Source organism: Halichoerus grypus, chromosome 10 (genome assembly GCF_964656455.1).
Source record: "Halichoerus grypus chromosome 10, mHalGry1.hap1.1, whole genome shotgun sequence".
Lineage (NCBI taxonomy): Eukaryota > Metazoa > Chordata > Mammalia > Carnivora > Phocidae > Halichoerus > Halichoerus grypus.
The window spans coordinates 18577906-18604251 of record NC_135721.1 but is presented as its reverse complement, the minus strand read 5'-3'; the positions used below and the strand labels follow the sequence as shown (position 1 = coordinate 18604251).

Below are 26346 nucleotides of genomic sequence, written 5' to 3'. Positions count from 1 at the left end.
TGTTTACTTTTTCAAACAGTGGACATGTATTTTCTAATTATCTTTTTGTTAATCACTTCTAGTTTCATACCACTATGTTCAGGAGACATACTCCATATGATTTCAGTCTTTTGAAATTTGTTCTGATTTATTTTTGTCACCTTATTTATGGTTAGTTTTGGTAAATGTGTACACTTGAGTGTGGATTTTGCAAGTGGGGATGCAGTGTTACAGTATCTAGTAGGTCATATTTATGAACCTTCTGATTTTGTTTTATTATTTTATTTTATTGTATCTTATTTTATTTATTTATTTATTTAAGAGTGGGAGAGAGAGAGAATGGGCGGGGGAGGGAGAGAGCATCTTAAGCCAGCTCCACTCCCAGCACAGAGCTCGCCTGGGGGCTTGATCTCAGTGTCATAAAACTTTAAAGCAGGCTCCACACCTAGCACCCAGTGAGCCCAGCGTGGGTCTCCAGGGGGGCTGGGGGGTTGGGGGGTAGCCTGGAGGGGTGGGTGGGGTGGAGGGTGGGGGTGTGGGGGTGGGTTGGAGGTGTGGGTGTGGGGGGCTTGTTGCCGGGCTTGATCTTACGACCCTGAGATCATGACCTGAGCTGAAATCAAGAGACGGACCCTTAACCTACTGAGCCACCCAGGTGCCCCTATTCTTTCTTTTTTTTTTTTATTTTTTTATTTTTTTTTTTGCCCCTATTCTTTCTAACTACATACTGTTTAACATACTTTTATAATGTTCTACCTTCCTATCTGTGCTGTATTGTCTAGAATTTTAGTTCTGACTTTTTTATGGATATAAGTACTTTGTCTTTTTCTTTAATTTTTAGTTTTTTCCAGTAGGAATAAATTTTTCTAAGGTATCAATTTGATTATCTTTTTATATTTCATATTATCATCTTTTATTTCTCTTCTTTGTGAATACTTCCTCCAAGAATATTTTCAGTTTGGGACTTTTTCTGACAAACTTTCTGTGGCATTATGTGGCTGAAGATATTTTCATTATGCTCTTTCATTTAAGTAAAAAAGTTGGCTGAATACAAAATTCTAGGTTTAATACTTAAAGAATATTACTTTATTGTTATCTTGTGTCTAGTGTTACTCTTGAAGTTTGATGTTGGTCTGATTCTTTTGTAGGTGTTCTTTCTCTTTTGAAGCTTATAGATTTTTTTTTGTCTTTGTGCATACATTTTGCTAATTTTAGGCATGGGTTTTTCCTTTACCCTTTTTTGGCAATCTTAGCTCTTTTAGTCTGTGGTTTTTCATCTTTTTAAGATTGTGGTCAATTTATCATTTCTATTTTATTTTATTTTATTTTATTATTTTTAAGTAATCTCTACACCTAAAGCTTGAACTCATGACTGTGAGATCATGAGTTCATGCTCTTCTGACTGAGCCAGCCAGTTGCCTCAGTTTATTATTTCTTAGTGATAATTTAAAATTATCATTTCTTCAAATATTACTTCTGGGACTCATATTATTCAGATGTTGGCACCTAGAAAAATATTGTCCCTAAATTGATAATTAAGCAAACTGTTTTTAAGCACTTTGGATGGCCTACTGGAGAAATTTACTGACAGTTACTTGAGTAAACAAACTTTCAGTTACTTGAGCTACTTGGTCCTTCTTGTGGCTGACTCCCATTGACTATTTTGGTGTCCATGTGTTAAGTGGCCCATTTCTTGGGATAAAGCATTGCAGTTGCTTGATAAAAGTTCATTTCCTTTACAGCTTGTTAAGACCCTTTAACTAGAGTATACTCCAGTGTTCACACTCAGGATATGTGTTATGGTTGTGTACATGATTGTGCAAATTAAAGGAAGTTACTTTTAAAAAAGCAAACCCCATTGCAGAGCTATACTTCTTTTTTAATCAAGGACACATTATAAAAATTTAAAAAGTTTGTGTAGAAACAGGAGGAGCTTCATTAACAGATGTGCACAAATGAGATGGCAGCATAAATTCATGAGCTGGTGGGTGGACTCTTTGTTAAAAATTTAAAAATACTTTAAAATTTAGAATTTTAATTTAATTTTCATATTTTAGTTTTTACTATTCTAATTCGGTTTCCAAATTTATTAGATGGAAGAATTGAGGGGAAGTGTTAGTTGCTCAAGAGCATACAATTATTTTATTTTACTTTATTTTTATTTTTTTAAGATTTTATCTATTTGACAGAGAGAGACACAGCGAGAGAGGGAACACAAGCAGGGGGAGTGGCAGAGGGAGGAGCAGGCTTCCCGCTGAGCAGGGAGCCCTATGCTGGGCTCGATCCCAGAACCCTGGGACCACCACTTGAGCCAAAGGCAGACGCTTAACTGACTGAGCTACCCAGGCGCCCTGATTGGTTTCTTAAGTAACTTTTATTTAAAATAATATGCCAGAGTGGCACGTTTTGGAGCATCCAGCTCTTGGGCCCTCCTCTGAAACTTCCCTGGAAGGTTTTTGTTTTTGTTTTGTTTTGTTTTCTGTTTTTTAAAAAAATTTATTTAAATTCAATTAGTTAACATATAATGTATTATTTGTTTCAGGGGTACAGGTCTGTGTTTCGTCAGTCTTATATAATACCCAGTGCTCATTATAACACATACCCTCCCCAGTGTCCATCACCCAATTACCCCATCCCTCCACTCCTCCCCTCCAGCAACCCTCATTTTGTTTCCTATGATTAAGAGTCTCTTAGGGTTCGTCTCTCTCTCTCTGGTTTCATCTTTTTTCATTTTTTCCTCTCTTCCCCTATGGTACTCTGCTTGTTTCTTAAATTCCACATATCAGTGAGATCATATGATAGTTGTCTTTCTCTGATTGACTTACTTTGCTTAGCATAATACCCTCTAGTTCTATCCATGTTGTTGTAAATGGCAAGATTTCATTTTTTTTGATGGCTGTGTAATACTCCATTGTGTGTGTGTGTGTGTGTGTGTGTGTGTGTGTGTGTGTGTGTGTACTACATTTTTATCCATTCATCTGTCAATGGACTTTGGGCTCTTTCCATAGTTTGTCTATTGTGGACATTGCTGCTGTAAACACTGGAGTGCAGGTGCCCCTTCGGATCACTACATTTGTGTCTTTGTGGTAAATACCCAGTAGTACAGTTGCTGGATTGTAGGGTAGCTCTATTTTCAACTTTTTGAGGAACCTCCATACTGTTTTCCAGAGTGGCTGCACCAGCTGAGCATACAATTATTTAGAAGCAGCAGTTCAATTGAAAATGGAAATTTTCTTTCTTTTCTTTTCCTTTCTTTTGTTTCTAAGTAATCTCTACACCCAACTTTGGACTTGAATTCACGACCCTGAGCTCGAGTTGCATGCTCTCCTGACTGAACCAGCCAGGTGCCCCAGGAAATTTTGTTTTAAAATTCTTTAATATCGTTAATTGAGTAACTCTGTGTACCAGATAAGACACTGAAGATAAAGGAATATGCAAGACTCTTGGTCTTAGCTCTTTGACAAAATATTTTATTTATTTTTTTAAAAGATTTTATTTGCCAGAGAGAGACACAGGGAGAGAGGGAACACAAGCAGAGGGAGTGGGAGAGGGAGAAGCAGGCTTCCCTCTGAGCAGGGAGCCCGATGTGGGGCTGGATCCCAGGACCCTGGGATCATGACCTGAGCCGAAGCCAGACTCTTAACGACTGAGCCACCCAGGCGCCCCGGCCTTTATTTTTTTTAATAGGTGAAGTGGAATTAGTGGGTCAAAGGCATATGTATTTTAAATTTTTATGGGTTTTTCCAGATTGTTCTCTAAACAGGTTAAATCAATATGCATCCCACTCCCCAATACTCAGAACTATTAAGTTTTTATATACCTTTTACTGGCTGAATTAAGGAGTTAGGCTTTAACTTTCTTGAAGAGCAGAGACTATCTTGTCATCAAGTATCTTTAGTATCTAACACAATAATAGGTGCTTAATAAATTTTGTTTGTGAAACGAATGAATTCACTAAAGAGAATTTAATAAGATTATAGAGTTATACTAATCCTACAAAGTCAAGCAAGTGCCCTTACTTGAGACTATATCCACTGTCAGGCTGTAGGTGTAATATTTGTTACTTCTACTACCTCACCTGGTTTTCTGATTACCTCACCTGGTTTTCTGAACAGTCTTATGAGGTGAATAGTAGTTTTTAATTACAGTGGTAGTGCTGCTATATATATAAGACTGGTCCTGTGCAACATTTAAGTCTGTGGCATTTTTCTGTACCTATGTCTCTTTCTTATTTTAAGTAATGTATTATTTTCAGATTAAAAATTATTTTCCATGAAGAAAAATGTATCTTAAATTATAATAGACTTTTTTTTTTTTTACAGTTCCTCAGCTCACTTGTATATATTTTTGTCTCTTTGTATATCCTTTCATACATTCATTCTTGTTTAGAAATCTTAAACTAGTAAGCCATTGCTCTTGGGATATTTGAGGAAAATTTAGGATCTTTTGTGAGCCTAAAGTTTTAGGACTTTGTGGAATAGCACTGGCCCTAAGCAAATAAATAGCAGTGTGGTTTGTTTTCTGCAGTCATGGTAACTGCTGAAAGAAAAAGAAATTGCTCTTCTAAGCTTTCTCATGAAAGCAGGAGTAATTATTTTTAAGAAAGGTAGAGGGGCGCTGGGGTGGCTCAGTCGTTAAGCATCTGCCTTCGGCTTAGGTCATGATCCCAGGATCCTGGGATCGAGCCCCGCATCGGGCTCCCTGCTCAGCGGGAAGCCTGCTTCTCCCTCTCCCACTCCCCCTGCTTGTGTTCTTGCTGTCACTATCTGTCAAATAAAATCTTAAAAAAAAAAAAGGTAGAAAAAAGGACTGTGTTATATAGGAAACTGGAAAAGATTGATGGTACACATATACTTTTTGATCTAACCTGGGTGATAATGTTTCTGTTTTGTTTATTTTTTGTCTCTTTGAGGATCTTTTTCTCATCAGTTATCTTACTCTTTAAAGTTTTATTTTATTTATTTTTAAAAAAGATTTTATTTATTTATTTGACAGAGAGAGAGAGAGCACAGAGAGAGAGCACAAGCAGGGGGAGAGGCAGAGGGAGAAGCAGACTCCCTGCTGAGCAGAGCCGGATGCAACGTGGGGCTTGATCCCAGTACTCTGGGATCACGACCTGAGCTGAAGGCAGACAGTTAACCGACTAAGCCACCCAGGCACCCCTAAAGTTTGATTTTATTCTCTTCTGTGGTTCCTTCTATTTATAAGAAACCATATCATCTTTTAGTTTTTATTTTTATCTTTTTTTTTTTTAAAGATTTATTTAAGAGAGAGAGAGAGAGAGGGGCAGAGGGAGAGGGAGAGAGAATCTTAAGCAGACTCCACACTGAGCACAGAGCCAGACGCAGGGCTCAATCTCAGGACCCTGAGGTCACGACCTGAGCCAAAACCAAGAGTTGGGGTGCCTGGCTGGCTCAGTTGATAGAGCACCTGACTCTTGATCTTGGGGTCATGAGTTAGAGCCCCACGTTGGGAGTAGAGTTTAAGAAAAAAATAAAGGGGCATTAAAAAAAAAAAGAAAAAAAAAGAATTCTTCCCTGGCTTTTTTGACTTTGTAACCTCTTTAGACTGTTGTCTCATCTTTCTTCACACTGACACTTCCTATAATAGCTCTGTAGTCATCACCTGTATTTTCTCACTGCTCACTCAGTTCTTCCCCTAGTGATTTCTATCCTGCGTTTTGGAGAATTTGCCCTATCAGAAGTTATAGTGACATCCTAATTACCAATCCACAGGTTTATCAGCTTTTTTCCCATTTAGTCGTTTTGGAACAAACTTCCACTTCCCTGTTTTAGTGAGACGCTATATATTTTTCTCTAGTTTATACAAAATCCTGTCTGCTCTTCGATTGAATGTAGGCCTTTTTAAGATTTTTACTTCTGCTTTCTGTTTTTTCATTCTGTGTATTACTTATGATCCGTCTTTTAAAAATTTTAAAAAGACTTTATTTATTAGAGAGTGCATGCAGGAGCGCATGGGGGAGGAAAGGCAGACAGAGAAGCAGACTCCCTGCTGAATGTGGTGCCCCACTTGGGGCTGGATCCCAGGAGCCTGAGATCACGACCTGGGCTGAAGTCAGACACTTAACCAACCCAGACGCCCCTTACCTATGATCCTTCTATTCCCATGTCATATCTATCTCTAGTCCTCACCTCACTCTGTCTCAGAGCTGCATTTCCCACAGCCTGATAGCTGTCTCCCTACATTTCTGGCTAGAATTCTTTTGAATTCTAACTTTTGAAATTAGAATTCACCATTACACTTCTTCCTTTAAAATCTGTCTCCTGGCTTCCCCTCCATACCCACTAAAAAATAACAACCACTTCTACACCTGCAGTTATTGTGCTTATTTGAATGCCGGCGTCACTAATTTCTCAGTTATTCTGCTTTCTGGAATCAGTTTCTTATTTTCTACTTCCACAATTCTACATGAGGCCATCATCAAGCCTCAGATTAATCTCATGGTTGGCTAATTCACTTATTTCCTTGATTTTCTCATTTTTTAATGTTATAGTTGGATATATCCTTTTTGTCTTTACATTAAAACCCAGATTCTAGATTTCTGACAAATTCTCATCTGGGCAGGAAGTCTTCCCTAAAAATTAGAGTAGCATAAATTCTTCTCTGCTTTGTTATTCTCAAGTTCTTTTGCCTGGCTTTATGAAACTTGTGGTAGGATAGTGGCTAGTATTTGTAGTAGCTGATGAGGATGGCTTAAGGCACTTTAAGACTCAAGGAGAAAATGATTTTTGCTACTTGGAAAAATTAAACTATTTTTAAGGTTAGAATTTAGAGTAAAAAGTCATTTAGGTGGGAATGACTTTATGTTTTCATTGTACTTTTATTTTCTGTGGCATTTGGAACTATTACTATTACACTTCTTTTGGAAGTTATCTCATCTTTGAATCATGTTCCTCTGACCATTCTTTGTGCTCCATTATTATGTTTTTACAAAATAAAGTCCTCATCATTTATGATATCTTTGTTCATCTCTACTGGCAGTTACCGTTTTTTGTTTTTGTTTTCAGAGAATTGTGTACTTTTTATGGTACTTACTGTAATATGCCATATATTGTCATTGTGACTGTCAACCCAGTAGATTGTGTATTGAGTTCAATTAGGTCTAATCTTTTTTACCATTGTCCTCCAAGTCTTAAGTACACAGTAGGCTCCTCAATAAATGTTTGTTAAATGAAATTATTCCCTAGTCTGAGATGCCTTTCTTACTCATGGATTGTAATCACTCTGACACAAATTGCTAAATGACTGTGGGTAGCTTGCGTAATCTCTCTTAAGTATCTTTGTTCTGAAACTGGCAACGCCTTCCCTCAGAGGGTTAGGTTATAATTAACTAGTAAAATGCTTTGAAGATGAAAAAGTTAAAGTTGAGCATTATGATCATCCTATTAAAGGAGAACTGTTAGTACACAGGTTTGTAGGTAAAAGCTTTCCTAAAGCTTGGCATTAATTAAATGGTGCTGAAGTAATTAATTTGTATGTATTTACATTTTGGTTATTTGCTTTACTTAAATCCCTAGATTTCTTTGGAGGGAAGGAGCTTTTTGTAGTGTTACTTACTTTGAGATCTCTGTCATAGAGTCAAGTCCAAATTGAAACCCTACCAAAATAAGAAAAATACAACAGAATAGTGGAGCAGTTGGGATGATGTGACTCATAATTGTATTATATGCTAGAAGTCCTCAAACTTTTGGGTACTAAGAATCATTTGGAGGCTCTTGTTAAAAATATCCCAACTCCAGAGATTCTAGTTTAGCAGGTTATGTTTCTTTAAATGAGAAATCAGGTGATTTCTGATTCAGGTAGTATGTGAATAACACTTCGAGAGACACTCCTTGAATGGAACTGAAAAAAGCTAGTACAATATGAGAGAATGATCAATAAATAAGCCTACAAACTTGGGGCACCTGGCTGGCTCAGTTGGAAGAGCATGCGACTCTTGATCTCAAGGTTGTGAGTTTGAATCCCATGTTGGGTGTAGAGATTACCTAAATAAATATTTAAAAAAATCCTACAGACTCATTTAAATTGATAGTCAAAGAGTTATGTAGTAACTGTAGTAGAATATAATCAAGTGCCAAAAACGTATAATAGAGTTGCAGCTAGTAGAGGAAAAAGGTCAATTTAGATAAGATTAGATCCTTCAGGTAAGATTTTAAGAAAAGATGGGTCTTTTTTCTTTTTTTTTCTTTAAGTAAGCTCAGTGCTCACTATGGGGCTTGAACTCACGACCCTGAGATTAAGGATTGCACATTTTACCAACTGAGCCAGCCAGGCACCCTGGAAAATATGGGTCTTGAAGGGTGAGTGATAGGATTTGATCAGGAGGAGTAATGCTGGCCTGGTCTGTCTAAATTGGTGAAGAAGTTCACAGGTATCAGTCTGTATTCACAAACATGCCTTAGTTTAGAACACATGCCATTGCTTCCTCAGTGACTGCTTATTGAGTACGTTATATAATAATGCTTTTCAGACATTATGTGCACAAGAATCACCTGGGGATCTTATAAAAAAATGTTTTCTGATTGGATAGTCTGGGGTGGAGCACATTTGAATGACAAATGTAGAGAGTAATCAAGTCTTGGATGAGTAGTTGAGTTGGATGACCTTTAAGACACACTTTAACCTTAGTATTTTTATAAATTTCTAAGGTGGAGTGTTTGAGATAATATAAAGAGGACTATTATATATTAGGAATGGCAGGAACTAATTTTTTTTTTCTCTAGTTCTGTCAGCCATTCGTTAGCCATGTGATGTTGGGCTCGTTAATGTACTCCATTAAAGGGTGGGGGTTGGAGAAGGCAAGAGCCTGAGGAAGTGAAATTTAGTGCAATTTTAAGATTTATTATTTTAGAGCTGGAGAGTGAGGGGGGGGGCAGCGGGAGAGGAGGAGACAAAGAGAAGCAGACAACCTACTGAGTGTAGAACCTGAGGCAGCCTGATCCCACAATGGATCACGACCTGAGCCGAAATCCAGTGGGTCACTTAACTGACTGAGCCACCCAGGTGCCCCAAAATAGTGCATTTTAAAAAAAGCACTCATTTGTTAAGTACAGTAAGCATATTTATTGATAAAGTACTATTACATGATTGAATTGCATCTTTTTTTTTTTTTAAAGATTTTATTTATTTATTTGACAGAGAGAGACACGGCGAGAGAGGGAACACAAGCAGGGGGAGTGGGAGAGGGAGAAACAGGCTTCCCGCTGAGCAGGGAGCCCGATGCGGGGCTCGATCCCAGGACTCTGGGATCAGGACCTGTGCCGCAGGCAGACGCTTAACAACTGAGCCACCCAGGCGCCCTGATTGAATTGCATCTTAAATAGTTTTTCCTCCTCTACCGAGGATAGTTTGGAAGTAGCTAACCAGTTTTTCCTGGTAATTTAAACTAATAAGTGATGCTGTATGTTATACATACAAAAAATGTATGTATATGTACAATACATATGTATTGTATATGTATACATACAAAAAAACTAATATGTTTATTTTCCTTAATTATAGACACTCTGATGTTTGAATATCTAGTAGTTTTTCCCTTTGTGTTTTTTAGTGTGAATGTGGTCTTGTGGCTTTAAAACTAGCTCATGGCAAATTGTATTAACACCACAAAATTAGAAATTGGTCTTTTTGTAAAATATTTTTTAGTAAGTGAACCGTTAAATCTATATGTTATACTTGGTTACGTTTAAACATATACAGTATTACAAGTTTTTGTTTGTTTTTTTTAAAAGTAAGCTCTAAGTACAACATGGGGCTTGAACTCAAGACCCTGAGATCAAGAGTCATGCTCTACCAGCTGAGCCAGTCCAGCGCCCCTATTACAAGTATTTCTTAAGTTTGTTTGCTAATGGCTACATTTTGACTAGTTATTTGTGTAAAGTAGTTGTCTTGCTTTGGGAAAATAGGATTTAGAAATGTGCATTTATGAAAAAGATATTTCTTATATTTTTCTTAAGTTTGTATAAAAGGAAATAAAACTTTATTTGGTAGCATATTGAAAATGATCATATATACCTTTGAAATACTGATCTATAATATCAAGTGATTAAGTATTAGCATTGAATTAAATCATCTCTAAAGTAAAGGTTCATCTTCCCTCTGCTCTCTTACCCACTTGCCCAATATCCAATGAACTGAGTGGTGAAGAGGAGAGCTGCTGTGCAGATACTGACCTTTCTTAATCTGAGGACATGTAGCTGGAGAGGGAAAAATGGAAATGTGATGGTTGGAGGTCTCTGGTTGAGAAATTGGTTATTTTAAACAAATTATTAATTTGTTTAAAAAAGCAAATAAATAAATGTATTGAAGATAATGGAAGCCATGTTTCTCCTTGAGAAGAGCTTTACAAACATGAAAGCGGAAAGTCTGGAAAGAAACTTAAGGTGTAGAATTAGAATTAGAAGCCTTGGTGTACACATGTATGTTATTATTCATGCACAGATAAATGGGTATAGATGTGTAGGCTTGAAACTATTGTAAAACAACAAACTCTATACTTTTCTGATTATAAATGTAATCTAACTCCCTTGTTTCTGTATTTACAGATTATTACATTTGCTATACTTATAGAGTGATTCATTTAGTAAATATTTATTGGTTGAATAAATACTGTACTTTATCAAGAATTTAGGAATTCAGTGTTTTAAGAGGAATAATTTCATTTTTAACTGTCTTTCAGAAAGCTGAAGTTGATGGTAGTTTAAGTGATAGCCACGTGTCTCCTCCAGCCAAACGCACTTTGAAACAACCTGATTCTGTTTGCAAAGACAAATCAAAATCACGAGGTACTGGTCAGCGAGAGGAATGGAACATATCAACTGGACAGGCCAGGTGAGAAGTGAGAACTCATCCACTGTTTTTTCATGAATAATTTGATATGATTCAGGGCTCATATTAATGCTAATTTTCTTAAATTGTAAAGCCACTATTGTCTAGAAATACTTATCAATTTTTAAACTTGTTTTATGATTTTGTATGTGTTTTTATTTTTTCTAAATATCACATAAAATATATTTGTTATATAAAAATATGTAGTATATAATAGAAACTATTATTACTAAAAGAATAAGGATTTCGATAGGTCTTGAATATGCGTACATACTTATACTCCTGGAAGTTTTAAATAAAGATATTTGGTTAGAAGTATATTTTTATTTGAAAATAAAGTAAAATCTCCCCTTTCTAAAATTATTAAATATTATACTTGAATTATATACTAACATGTAATAAAATAAAAATTAATTTTTAAAGAAATCTTTTCATTTGTCTGCTTGTTGTCAGTTTAAATTTGCTTTGGGTTTGGCTCGGTATGTATCAGGAAAACTTTTACACACTTACCAAAGTAAATAATAATAATTTAATGTAGATAAGATAGGCACCACACACAGAAAGGATTTAAACTTTGAACTCAGAATTCTTAGCTTCTCTTTTCTCCAGTCTTTGATGTAGAAGTGCTGATGATGTGCTGACTACAAACAAAAGTAAAAGGGAAATCCTTTGGTTTCTTTCCTCCTCGAAGTATTTAAAAATTATCTGATTTTATATGTATAGGTAAATTCTGGATACTGTTATTCTTTTTTTTTTTAAATATTTTTTGAAAGATTTTTATTTATTCATTTGAGAGAGAGACAGAGACAAAGAGAGCACAAGCCGGGGGGAGGAGCAGAGGGAGAGGGAGAAGCAGACTCCCCGCTGAGGTAGGAGTCCTTCCATGAAGGAGATCATGACCTGAGCCAAAGGCAGATGCTTAACCATCTGAGCCACCCAGGTGCCCCTGGATACTGTTACTCTTTAATGAAAAAAAATCTTGGGGTTATATAGACTTTGATAGGCAGTATACATTTACTAGTCCCTGAAGAGTTTTTTACCTATTTCAGTATGTTCCAGAAGATGCACCACTTACTATAAGTTTTTTATTTTGCATTGTCTGGGAGCTAAGTAGGAAAATCTTGAATCATAGCCTGTTGATTTTTCTTTTCCCACACTCATTCATCTGTGAGATAAAACAGATCTAGGTCGCTATAATGATGTTACTTAAAATGAGTACTGCCCTTTAATTACACTTCTAGACTTGATCTACCTGTTGTAATCTGTATCCTATATTTATTAAATGAATGAATCAGGCTTCTTTTTCTAGATAAATGTTTCTTAAAATTGTTCTTTTAGTGTCAAAGTTTTACCTTTCACTGTAAGATAATTTTAACAGTTTGAGTATATGATGGGCACTTGATTGTCTGCATCTTAGCCACTCAGAAGGCCTTTGTGTAATTGATCTTGATTATGTCTTTTTTTTTTTTTTTTAAAGATTTTATTTCTTTATTTGAGAGAGAGAGAATGAGAGAGAAAGCACATGAGAGGGGGGAGGGTCAGAGGGAGAAGCAGACTCGATGCGCGGGACTCGATCCAGGGACTCCAGGATCATGACCTGAGCCGAAGGCAGTCGCTTAACCAACTGAGCCACCCAGGCGCCCTTGATTATGTCTTTTGTATAAAAAAAGCCTCAAAAATTGTTTTGGGGAGAGAGTTTTGCTTCATTTAGGTGCCTTAGTGTGATACTCCTTATTAAAAAAATACTAAGTACATTTTGAATAAAAAGCTTAAGAAATAATGAATACTAACAATTTATTATTTATATTTTGGCAGAAGAATAACAATTTGAAAAGTTTTTTTGAGTTTAATTTTCATTTAGTAATGTAAGTGCCACACTGTTAGAATGTTCTGGTGTTTCAGATGACCTGAAAAGAAGACACCATTTGACCTGTTATTAGATTCAACAGAATTGAATTTTGAGGAAAGCTTGTAGTTAAAAATATTTTAGATTTTGAGATAGTATAAATACAAAAATCAGGATTTATTTGGAAGCTTGTGTTTGTTTTTATGTCATGAGCCTGAGAATCTCGATTCCTTTATTTTGGTAATCCTAAGGTCTTATGAGCATCTGAAGTAAAATTATTAAGCTTCTTTCACAAAAATGCTTTGTTACAAATGTAATTCATTTTGGGGAAAGTGAATATAGATAAGAATTAGTATTCACTGAAAAATAATGAATCCTAAAGGACTTTGTAAAGACTGCTAAATTTTTAATTTTTAAATTTTTTCAGGCAGGTGGGGAGGGACAGGGGGAAGGAGAGAGAGAGAATCTTTTTTAAATTAAATTAAATTAAATATTATGTCATTTTTAAAATTTAAATTCAATTAGTTAACATGCAGTGTAGGAGAGAGATAATCTTAAGCAGGATCCACCCCCAGTGCAGAGCCGGACCCAGAGCTCAATCTCACAACCCTGAGATCATGACCTGAGCCGAAATCAAGAGTGGGACACTTAACTGACTGAGCCATCCAGGCTCCCCAAGACTGCTAATTTTTTTTTTAATTACTGTTGATTGGTGAAATAACTTTTGAGAGCTCGGTAATTGGATGAAGATAGAGGTAAAAGTGGAACTAGAACTTTGAAGTTTTCATAAATGATTTGAAATAGATTATGAGTTTTCTTTTGGGGAGAAATCGGGGCTTATATATTTAAAGGCTCAAGTTTATCAACATAATTATGATAATTTTTTATAAAATAAGGATTTTTTTTGGTTAAAAATTTTACTATATATTCTTCTTTATCTTATATGTAGAAATTCACAAATATCCATGCTAGCCTAGATAGCTATTACAGCTTACAAATATTTTGAGTAAAGAATCCCATTTTTGTCAGCTGATATTTATTTAGCTACTAGACATTTATTGAACTGGGATGCTGTGTGTGCGTACGTGTGCACACGTGTCTGTCTGTGTTGTTGGAGGAGGCACCCTAGAGAATGTGACATGCACTTAATGTCTCTAGAATAATAGAAACACATGCTTTAAGATACAGACAAAATTAAATCCTTTTTTTTTTTTTAAAGATTTTATTTGACAGAGAGAGACACAGTGAGAGAGGGAACACAAGCAGAGGGAGAAGGAGAAGGCTTCCCGCTGAGCAGGGAGCCAGACGTGGGGCTCGATCCCAGGACCCTGGGATCATGACCTGAGCCGAAGGCAGGCGCTTAACGACTGAGCCACCGAGGCGCCCTAAAATTAAATCTTTGATAAGACTAACTGTACACTTAAATGTAGTATGCATGAAAATTTTGTTTTGTGGTCAGATGATGAGAGAGTAGTGAGGTTAGGCAGAAATGTAACCACTTGTTAAACTGCTGAGGCACATAAAATTGTAGGTAGTATTGGTTAAGGTCTTTTTTTTTTTTTTTAAAGATTTTATTTATTTATTTGACAGAGAGAGACAGCGAGAGAGGGAACACAAGCAGGGGGAGTGGGAGAGGGAGAAGCAGGCTTCCCGCTTGAGCAGGGGGCCCGATGCGGGGCTCGATCCCGGGACTCCAGGATCATGACCTGAGCCAAAGGCAGTTGCTTAACCAACTGAGTGGCACCCAATAAAACTTTTTTAGGCATATTATGTTATTATATAGGCAGGCCAGTTCTTAAAATCCCAGTATTCTCTCTTTCCATACTCAGGTATTTAATATTCTGTCTCCTTTTTCATCTTTATAAAGAGAAATGGTAATAGAAAAAGGATGACAGTAATCTATGATTGTAAGATAATTGGATTGATTGAAGAATAAGTTTTTATTTTTCCTTTTTAAAACAGATCTTTCATTAGCAATGAAATAAAAGCCAAGTAAGCATTGTCTTCTTCAGAGGAACAAAAAGCTTATTGTGCTTTTTTTCAGTGATGTTGTTATTGTTGAGAAAAGTTTTAGATTTCTTTTGTAGAATGATTTCAGGATTAGCATCTTATGTTTTTGAATTATTTAAGTATGTACAATTTCAACAATTTGATTTTGCATACGCTAAAATTCATTTGGAGCCAAGACTTGTAAATAAACTGATCAAACTGAGTTAATATTATGTTGGGTCCAAAGCCAAGTATATTTATGAAGTAGTAAAATTGACTTTTCTATGTGGTTTTAAGTGAGTTCCAGAAAATTTCATATGCATAATCTTTCCAAGGAAAGATATGTTAATATGCCAATTTCATTACTTTATGTGTACTTTGTGTACAAAGGTGCTAAAAATGAAATACTTTCCAAGGGGTGTACCATATTAGAATGAGATACTTTTGTTGTTTTCTGGGGGAAGGGAGGGCAGGAGTTTTTTGTTTTTGCGTTTTTCATAGTATAAGTACATACAACAGTTTTAGTTTTGTGTATATCCTTTAGTCATCCTAGCTCTGACCTTTATTAGGCAAGGGCATTTATAACTAATATTTAATATTTAACATTTAAAATTTAGCATGAAGAGTGGTGGAGTAACCCAAAACATTAGAATATTTTAGTTAAGAAAATTTCTGCAAACAGGAGTGGGCGATACAGGTTTCCAGTTATGGAATGAGTAAGTCACGGGGATGAAAGATACAGCATGGGGGAATATAGTCAGTAAATGGTATTGTAATAGCATTGTGTGATGATAGATGGGAGCTACACTTGTGGTGAGCACAGCATAATGTATAGGTTTTTTGAATCACGGTGTTATGCACCTGAAACTAATAATAACATTGTGTATCAAGTATACTTCCATTAAAAGAAAATTTTGTGCAAACCATATAGATAATAGAAGAGAAGATAATCCTATATTTACTATTTTCTGAATGGTCCTTTCCCTTTTTTTTAATTTTTGAAAATAATAATCATTGGGTATTTAAAAAATACCTTAGTAAGTTTACATCGACAGTTCTTTTATTATGTAGCAATTTAGTTTTTGTTTTTTACTTTCTAATTACACAAAAGCATACTGTGAAATTTTTTTTGACAGAGATAGCTAGAGCAGGAACACAAGCAGGGGGAGTGGGAGAGGGAGAAGCAGGCTCCCCGCTGAGCAGGGAGCCTGATGTGGGGCTCAATCCCAGGACCCTGGGATCATGACCTAGCCAAAGGCAGACGCTTAATGACTGAGCCACCCAGGCGTCCCCATACTGTGAATTTTTTTAAGTCTTCATGTTTTGATGACCATTTAAGTATCTTCTTACTGAATTAACGTTTGCTTTCCTTCACCCAAAAGGGAGAATTGTATGATGACTATTTTGAGAAATTAGCTAAGTTTTCATTTATCAGGTTAGATTGTGTAATAAAATATTTTGGAGAAATTATTAAACGGTATTGATGTTCAAGGGCTTTATTCTTCCCACAATTTATTTTTTATTTTATTTTATTTTTTTAAGATTTTATTTATTCAACAGAGAGTGACATAGCGAGAGAGAGGGAACACAAGCAGGGGGAGTGGGAGAGGGAGAAGCAGGCTTCCTGCTGAGCAAGGAGCCCGATGCGGGGCTCGATCCCAGAAACCTGGGATCATGACCTGAGCTGAAGGCAGACGCTTAATGACTGAGCCACCCAGGCGCCCTGCACAGTTTATTGTTTGAATAAATTTGTCGTTGTTTGATTTTTACTTTGTTAACCAAAACCAATAACGCATGTCTCTAACCATTGCTGCTTATGGTATCAGTTAACTTTATGGTACATTGTTAGGCTTCAGCCTCTTCTTTGGACTTTATAGAGTTGGAGACAGAGTAAATTCAGTTTATAATCTGTTATTAAAGCTTTTCTTGAAGTAATGAAATGACTCATAGCAAGTATATTTTATTAATTGGTATATTACCAATCTTAGAATAAAATAATGTCATCTTTACTCTGAAAAAAGTAATATTACTGACATTTTAAAGATTAAAATGATTCCACCAGTATTGCGTTTCTTGCTTCTTTAAATGAATGTTGATGTGTTTGCATATTAAATATAATTGTGTTCTAGGTTAACTTCTCAGCCTGGTGCTACATTACCAAACGGACATAGTAGCTTATGTGAGTATTCTGTTATGAAACTGGTTAGTATTGAAATTCTTACTAATGTTGTTAGTAAGTGTTAAAGCGGGATAAAACAGTGATTTACTAGTATGTTCAGCATACAGTTGGAAATGACTGGATTTCAGTCATAGTGCTTACGTAATTGTTAAACATTGAGAAATCAGTACAAATGAAATTATTAAAATTATTATGACAGATTGTAAATAGTTATCAACTTTAGATTATTGGATATTAAAGCCATTTAAGAGGTAATATTAAATTTTTTGTAGTCTTTTATAAGTAATTTTTGATGTATTTTTTCTTTTTTCTTTTTATACTCTGTACTTTGAACTGTAAATCTCTCTCTTCTTGTAGCCCTTCGAAGCCATCCCCTTCGAGGGGAAAAGAAGGGAGATGGGGACCTTTCTTGTATAAATGGTGACATGGAAGTCAGAAAAAGTTGTCGTTCCAGGAAAAACAGATTTGAAAGTGTGAACCAGAGTTTGTTATTTGATCAACTAGTAAATAGGTATGAATGCTTATGCAGTAAGCAGTTTAATTTTATTTATTTATTTAATTTTTCAGATTTCAAAATTTCAAAATCAGATTTCAGATTTCAAAAAAATCAGTGATTTTTAAGCTAGATATGTTTTAAAAAATAACTTAAGCACTGACTTAGTAATAAATGCAATTATTTTAAAACTTAATTTGAATTAATAGTGGTTAGCAATGATTATCAGTTTCTAGTCCATTTACTAGATTTAATAGTTTATGTAATAGCTAAATTTTTCTCATCCTTTTTAAGTTTTTGTGCATAAATAATATAAAAAGTAATTTTATTCTGTCTTTACTATTATAGTCCTTTAACATTTGCTCATTAACAATTTTTGACAATTTTCAAGCAACATTAAATTCCATTATTGATGTGTAGTAAGTATACTTTTGTTTAGTCAAGATTTTGAATTAAAGGTCTTTTGAGACTGGGTATATGGGATATAGTTAGTGAATGAGCCTAGCAGATTGCTCAGTGTCTCCATGCAATGAAATTTTATTCTTCTCAGATGATAAATTATCCTACTTAATCCTTGCAATGACCTGGAGAGAAGGGAGGTCAGTATAATCCCTATTTTACAAGAGAGGAAATTATATTTTATACCGGTAATGTCAAATTCAAGTATTAGTTAAGTACGCTGATCATTATCTGGACACACAGTAAGTGCTGTATAAATGTGTTTAAAAGATAAAATGTGGTAATGTTAGCCTGTATTTCGTAGAGGTCAGTGTTGTCTAATTTTTGAAAGTATCTGTTCAGTTAACCTTATGTTGGTTTTAAACTTTTTTTTAAGTAGGCTCCATGCCTAGCCTGGAGCCCAACACAGGGCTTGAACTCACGACCTTGAGATCAAGACCTGAGCTGAAACCCAGAGTCAGACGCTTTACCAACTGAGCCAACCAGGCACCCCTGGCTTTAACCTTTTTTTTTTTTTTGCCTTCCTCCCCCCAGCTTTAAACTTTTTATAGATTTTCTGTCCTATAAATTTTCTTAACACTATCTTCAAATAAAAATATTGAAATTTTTTTCATTGCCTACCATTGGATCTGGTAGTCATTTATAGTGGCATTGTGGAGTTAAATATATGGAGTATCATAGATTTTATTTTTAAGTAATCTCTACACTCAACATAGGGCTTGAACTCACAACCCTGAGATCAAGAGTTGTATGCTGTACTGACTGAGCCAGCCAGGTGCCCCAAATATTTGGAGTATTATAACAAATGTTCTATTTTATAAGTTTTATTATAATAAATATATTAAGGTAAAAGATGTTCTGGATTTTTGGGGGACATTATCTTCTGATGATGCTGATTCAGAAAGTTATTTAATTGGGATGCCATGTACAGTTACATATCAAAGATAATTTGATTATGCTTTGATGAAGAGCCTTTTACATGTATGACACATTGTGTGGTTTCACAGTTGTCTAAATCCTAGTTTTATTATGTGATTGTAGTACTGCTGAAGCTGTACTACAGGAAATGGACAACATTAATATCAGACGGAATCGTCGGTCAGGAGAAGTAGAACGACTTAGAATGTGGACAGATACAGAATTTGTGAGTATATTAACTTTAACAACCTTGGCAAATATTTTTTATTTTGGTTGAGGAATTCAAAGGGAGGGTGAGCAGCATTTGGATTTTCTTGAATTAACAGATTTGTTCCTTTCTTTTTTCTACCTTAGTTTGGGATTTTATGTTTTCTTCTTCTGTCCTTACTCTGCTTGCCACAACCTTCCCCAAAAGACCCTCTGTGCTTTTGCCGGAAGAGTCATCTTAAATTACCACTCTGATTCTGTTACTTTTCTGATTTGAACCTTTAATGTTCTTTTTATTGTGTACTGAATTAATTAAAAACACCTTGACCTTCATAATCTGGTTTCAGCTTTATCTTCTCACACACCATTGCCCAAATATAAACAGATCATTCTTGTTCCTTTATCCTTCACTTCTGGTAATACTTCCTGTTAGGGACTGCTGCAGTCCTACCATTGTTTCAAGGTTCATCTCAAATGCTGCCTCCCTTCCCTTTCCTCAGCAACAAGAGCAGCATCTCTCTGAATTCTATGGTACATTGTATCTTTCTTTATGGCATTTAATTTGTTTTACCTTGTTTTATAGTTACCTGTGACTTGTCTTATTCCATCGTAGTAGGCTGTAATTTGCTTCAGGGAGAAAGTATGTTCATGGCATTGTAATTTTAAATTTTCAAATATTTGTTTTATTTTTCCTCTTGTCCCTTACATTTTTTGAATTCAGGAACCTCCATTTTTCATGAATCTGTGCCTTCAAATAGGTACTCAGTAAATTTCAAGAGTGGTCATGTACCATTGGGTTAATGATATTTATAGATAGGAATAAATTCCATGTTAATATTTGACGGCTTTCTTTCTTTAAAAGGAAAACATGGATATGTATTCAAGAGTGAAAAGGCGAAGAAAATCACTGAGAAGAAATAGTTATGGGATACAGAATCATCATGAGGTCTCTACTGAGGGTGAAGAAGAAGGTTTGTAAAGTACCTTGTGAAGTAAATACTACAAAGTTCAGGTGGGAGGGAGGAAAAATATATACAGGTAATATATGCGTAATATTGCTGGGTGGGTGATTTTTGGCTTTAGAGCTCTATATTGTATAATTTGGAATAATTTTTATTTGGCATTCTGAGTTTTCACTTTCATCTGGAAAAATGCCTTTATACTCTACGTCATTATGTAATTTATCTTATTAGTAGCCCTCAAGTGACCTAATCTGGTGTGGCATTTGCCATGGGCTGATTTGTTGTTAGGTGAGGCCTCTTTTGTGTTTAGATACCGTCTAACTGGAAGCCTCTATCTGCCTTCTATCTATATCCTCTGAATCTCTGATTATTTGGGTCCCAAATTTAGTTATGGAATGAGAAGTGAATGGTGAGGTTCAGAGAAAGAGGGCCTGCTCATGTTAGTGGAGGGGGTTGTACTGCTCTTTTCTGAGGCTTGTCTGGGTTCTGAACTGAAGAACCCTGGCTGAATTTGTAGGGCTGGAGCTGGGAACATGATGAAAGTACATTTGCCCCAAAGATTATAAATCAATGACTAGTAAGTACACCTATAGATTTCAATTCTTAGGTGTTAATCTTTATTGAAATGGATTTTCAGAAGATTCGGTATATTGTAAATGCAGGATAGTTGTATTTTACCAGGATATCTTACCAGTTCCTACTATTTGTATAGCTTAGATGGAGATGAAGGGGTTTATTTCTCAAATTCTCTAATATATTGTTAGTGAGTTTTGAAGAGCTGATATTTCTAATGAAGGTACTTTATTGAGCAAATATTATTGTTGTTATAGCTAGAGCCTCTATATTGCTTCCTTTGGAGAAAATCAGTATAGGTGAGACAGATTTATAATGTGACTTTTGCCTTTTCATTAAATGAACACCTTTGTAGAGTTTTCAGAATAGATTTGCCATATATAGAATTTCTTCCCACAATATTATTGTGCAGGTGTTTCTCAAAACTTAATATTTTTTGAGGATTTAAAGAGACTTATTTGGGTATAAGTAATTCATTTAGATAATAATATTGTATTTACTGATTTTCTCTAGAACTTAATAATAAAAATTTTTATAAGCTTAGAATAAGCTTTCAGATGTTTGCATTTTTAGTCTCCTATTTCAGTCAGTATCACTGGTGGTTTTGAAATTTTTCCTATTCCTTAATATGGTTGTGTTATATTGACAATTCCTGTGGTAAAAGTTAATCACAAAGCATATTGCATTTGGGAACCATAAGCCAATAAATTTACATTAGAGTTTTATTTATTTTTTTTAAAGATTTTATTTTTAAGTAATATCTATACCTAACATGGGGCTTGAACTAAAAAACCTGAGATCAAGAGTTGCATGCTGTACCGACTGAGCCAGCCAGACACCCCAGACTTTTATTTTTAACTGTAAATTGGGGTGCCTGCGTGGCTCAGTCGGTTAAGCGTCTGCCTTTGGCTCAGGTCATGATCCTGGAGTCCCGGGATCAAGCCCCGCATTGGGCTCCCTGCTCAGTGGGGAGTCTGCTTCTCCCTTTGCCCCTCACCCCGCTCGTGTGCTCTCTTGCTCTCTCAAATAAATAAATAAAATCTTTAAATATGTATATATATATAAATAAATAATAAAAAGTGGTTTGGCTATAACTATGATATGACATCTATTTACAGTTTACTTTTTTTAAGATTTTATTTATTTGAGGGAGAGACAAAGACAGTGAGAGAGCACGAGGGGGGAGGAAAGGGAGAAGCAGGCTCCCTGCTGAGCAGGGAGCCCAATGCAGGGCTCGATCCCAGGACCCTGAGATTACCACCTGAAACGAAGGCAGACGCTTAACCGACTGAGCCACCCAGGCATCCCGAGCCAAAACACTTTTTAAAAATAAACATTTAAGATTTATGTACACTATAATTTATTTTTTAAGTGTATAGTTAGGTGAATTATAAAGTGATCACTTCCGTCAAGAAATGAACCATTAACACCCCAGAAATTGGCTTCATGCTCCCTCCCAATTCCTACCTGCATTTCCTATCAAAATAGAACTAATTTGTGCTTATTTGTTGTCAGCAGGCCTAACAAACCATTATACTACCAACAAAAATTGCTCTTGCTGTAACATTAGTAATTAGCTTGTAAGCATATTTTTTGAACTACCAAGTGGTATTTGAATACTAACCTTATTCACTGGTGGATAACTGGCCATTAAATGAAGTTTGATGCAAATTTTGATTCATCTTCTATTACTGTTTTGTATGACCAAAGAAATGGAAAGATCATAAGTATACCTAGGTTATTTAGCAGAGAGCTATATTATTTGTAGGAAAGGCATTTTTTTTTTTTTTTGCATCTATCTACGTTGACTTTTGATTGTATTGACATATGCTGTATCATACAATGTTGACACTTTATTTATTTATTTATTTAAAGGATTTTATTTATTTATTTGACAGAGAGAGACACAGTGAGAGAGGGAACACAAGCATGGGGAGTGGGAGAGGGAGAAGCAGGCTTCCCGCTGAGCAGGGAGCCCGATGCGGGGCTCGATCCCAGGACCCCGGGATCATGACCTGAGCCGAAGGCAGACAGTTAACGACTGAGCCACCCAGGCGCCCCACAATGTTGACACTTTTATTTATTTATTTATTTATTTTTTAAGATTTTATTTATTTATTTGAGAGATAGAATGAAAGAGAGAGAGCACAAGAGGGGGGAGGGTCAGAGGGAGAAGCAGACTCCCTGCTGAGCAGGGAGCCCGATGCGGGACTCGATCCTGGGACTCCAGGATCATGACCTGAGCCGAAGGCAGTCGCTTAACCAACTGAGCCACCCAGGCACCCTGTTGACACTTTTAAATGTCAGCTGTGCAGAGAGTTAAAAGACAAAATGTAAATACTCATTTCTAGAGTTAACCAATCCTTGTGGATTAAAACAGTGATTCTTTTCTTTTGTGTGGGGGAAACTAGAATCTCAAGAGGAGGATGGAGATATAGAAGTTGAAGAGGCAGAAGGAGAAGAAAATGATAGACCGTATAATTTGAGACAAAGGAAAACAGTGGATCGATACCAAGCACCTCCAATAGGTAAGAAATGCTGAAGAACTTCTTTTGTAGTTGAGTAGCTTATTCTGCTCCACCCCTTTAAAAAAAAAAAAAAAATCAGTGCTGCTGAATTTAAAGATTTTATTTTTAAGTGATCTCTATACCCCATGTGGGGCTTGAACTCACAACCCCAAGAGTTGTATGCTTTACCGGCTGAGCCAGCCAGGTGCCTCTAGTGTTGCTGAATTTAGAAGAATGGAATCTCTTGTAGTTACAGTCATATTTTTTTATATTTACTTATGTTCACAGACACAACTGAAAGAAAGTTGAAGTACGCAGTTGCAATATAGAATTACATACAGCATGTACATTTTATTTAAAGACTCTTAAATTTAGTAATAAATACTGCTCATACTTCTGTAATACTTTAGATTTCTTTCTTATTTTTTTAATTTTTTTATTGTTATGTTAATCCCCATACATTACATCATTAGTTTTAGATGTAGTGTTCCATGATTCATTGTTTGTGCATAACACCCATGTAATACTTTAGATTTCATTGAACACTTTCATTTACAGCAGTTCTTTTAGGGCAAGTATATCTGTGTTCCAACTGGTTAAGTAGTTTAGCCAAAGTCACAAAACTGGTACAGGACTGCAGCTTGGCCAATAATCTAGGTTTATATGTTTATTTATTTTTTAAAAGTAATTTCTACCCCCAACGTGGGGCTCGAATTGTAACTCTAAGATCAGGAGTCTCATGCTCCATCGACTGAGCCAGCCAGATGACCCTAGGTTTTTGTTGTTGTTTTTGTTTTATTAAGGAGGAAACTTTTATCTTAATGCTGTTAAGATAATGACAGGTAATCAGTTCTGTAAGTGCTGTTTTATTGACTTTCTTCCATCTCTTGGGAAATTCCATCATTATTGATCCCTACAATTTTTTTAAAATTGAGATACAGTAATCCAGGTATCCTGAAATCCACCATTTTTGGTGGGTTTTGCTGATTTTTAATCCATTGGTTTTTAGTGTATTTATAAGAATTATGCATTTATCACCACTGTCTAATTCCAGAACATTTTATTATTTCTACCCTTTGATTCCCCCCAGCCCTTGGCAACTACTGATGTACTTTCTGTCTATAGATTTGCTTTTATGTGACTTTTTGTGTCTAGCTTATTTCACTTAGCATAATGTTTTTAAGGAAGGACTGAGATATTTATGAAGTATTTATACTCAGACTTTTTTTTTTAAAAAGATTTTATTTGAGAGAGAGAGAGAGAGAGCACAAGTGGGGTGAGGAGCAGAGGGAGAAGCAGACTCCCTGCTCAGCAGGGAGCCTGATGCAGGGCTCGATCCCGGGACTCTAGGATCATGACCTGAGCTGAAGGCGGACGCTTAACTGACTGAGCCACCCAGGCGCCCCTATACTTAGACTCTTATGCTCTAAAATGATGATTGAATTTCTGGAAGGGGTGGATCAGAGTTATCTCACTAGAGGCTTGCCTCTAGTTTATGCAGACTTGGTATGCAGACATTACACCAGTTAGGAGTCACTGTCACAGATAGCCCTGTTGATAATTGGGGAGATATGTAAAGATAGAAAAAAAGATTGTGAACTGTTTTTCTAGATTAAAAAAAAAAAACTTCATTGGGGTATAATTGAAATACAGTCTACTGCAGTTGCACATATTTAATATGTACAGTTTGGCAAGTTGGACATACCTGAGGTATATACCTATGAATATTATCACCATCAAGATAATGAACATGTTTATCAACCCCCAAAATATCTTGCTGCCTGTTTGTAATCTGCTCCTAACCTTCTGGAGCCATCCCCATCCCAGTCCTCAGGCAGCCACTCATCTCATCTGCTTTCTCTAACCATAGATGAGTTCACATTTTCTTGAATTTTATGTACAATATATACTCTTTTTTGTCTGACTTCTTTCACTCAGGATAATTGTAAGACTCATCCATGTTGTTGAAAATAACACTAGTGTGTTTCTTTTTATTACCAAGTAGCATTCCATTGTATGGATATATCATAATTTGTTTATCCATTCATTTGTGGATGGACATTTGGATTGTTGACGTTTTTAGTATTTTGCTGTTATAAAGTTGTTAGGAACATTCATGTGCAAGTCTTTGGACATATTTTTTCATTTTTCTTGTAAACACTGAGGAGTGGAATGGTTGGGTTTTGTGATTTAGGTGTATATTTAATGTGCTAAGAAATTGCCAGACTGTTTTCCAAAGTGATTTTACCACTTACATTCTCCCTAAGAATGTATGAGAGTCCAGTTGCACCATTCTCTTACCACACACTTGGTATGGTCCGGTTTTGAAATTAATTTTAATACATATTTACAGTAGTTTAAATTTCCATTTCCCAGATGATGTTGAGCATCTTTATGTGCTGCTTTGCCAGCGTTATCTCTGGAGGAGTGTTCAAATCTCTTGCCCACATATGACTAGCTTCTATTCAGAAAGTTAACAGAAGTAATTTCTTTTCCTTTAATACATCAGTTGATCAATTTATTATTAGTTATTTCTGTGTTGTCTTTTTCTTTTAAGTACCAGCTCATCAAAAAAAGAGGGAAAACACACTGTTTGATATTCACAGATCTCCAGCAAGAAGAAGCCATATCAGGTATGTTTTGTTGGTTTTCGAAAGGATGAAATATTTATATCTGTCATTTAGATATATCCTTTAAATAATACATAATGAAATGCCTTATAACTAGAATATAGGTATTGATGGTGTTGATAATGTCAATGAGGGACTAAGTGGCATCTTTCTTTCTTTAATTAGGGACTAGTAGTTACTATCTTATATGTGACTATTCTCTTCCTGCTTCAGTTTGCTTAGAATAGTTACTGTTTTAACAGTTATGTTCCCTAAAGCCACATAGCTCTCTGGGGGTCTCTCAGTAGAGTTGAATCTAAACAATTCACATTGCTTTCCCTTGAAACACTGGTTCAGTTAGTCTTTACTATTTTTTCCCCTTTTGCCCCCCCCATTTTTAAAAAAGGAGACTGAGAGAGAGTGTGTGTGCATGAGTGGGTACACAGAGTGAGAGGGAGAAGCAGACTCCCTGCTGAGCAGGGAGCCTGACTCAGGGCTCCATCCCAGGACCCCGAAATCGTGACCTGAGCTGAAGGTAGACGCTTAACTGACTGAGCCACTAGGCACCCCTTATTGGCCATTGTTATATCTTCTTCGTAAAGATTTCTGTTTAAATCTTTTGCCCATCTTAAAATCAAGTTGTTTGCCTTCTTATTGAGTTTTAAGAGGTTATTTATTTATTTATTTATTTGACAGAGAGAGAGAGACACAGCGAGAGAGGGAACACAAGCAGGGGGAGTGGGAGAGGGATGCGGAGCTTGATCCCAGGACTCTGGG

General features: G+C 35.8%; 1 protein-coding gene across 3 annotated transcripts in view; it reads left to right on the top strand.

The window, feature by feature from the left end:
• ATAD2B (ATPase family AAA domain containing 2B) overlaps positions 1-26346 on the top strand; it is a 157156-nt gene that overhangs the window by 10446 nt on the left and 120364 nt on the right. For all 3 annotated transcript variants that reach the window (XR_013441620.1, XM_078056034.1, XM_078056033.1), the window contains exons 2-8: positions 10679-10830; positions 16792-16841; positions 17199-17352; positions 18835-18937; positions 19781-19889; positions 22865-22981; positions 25518-25593. Coding sequence is in view for 2 of the 3 variants with exons in the window: in XM_078056034.1 (XP_077912160.1) it covers positions 10679-10830; positions 16792-16841; positions 17199-17352; positions 18835-18937; positions 19781-19889; positions 22865-22981; positions 25518-25593 (761 nt within the window). In the remaining variant the exon portion in view is untranslated. The remainder of the gene's footprint in view (positions 1-10678; positions 10831-16791; positions 16842-17198; positions 17353-18834; positions 18938-19780; positions 19890-22864; positions 22982-25517; positions 25594-26346) is intronic.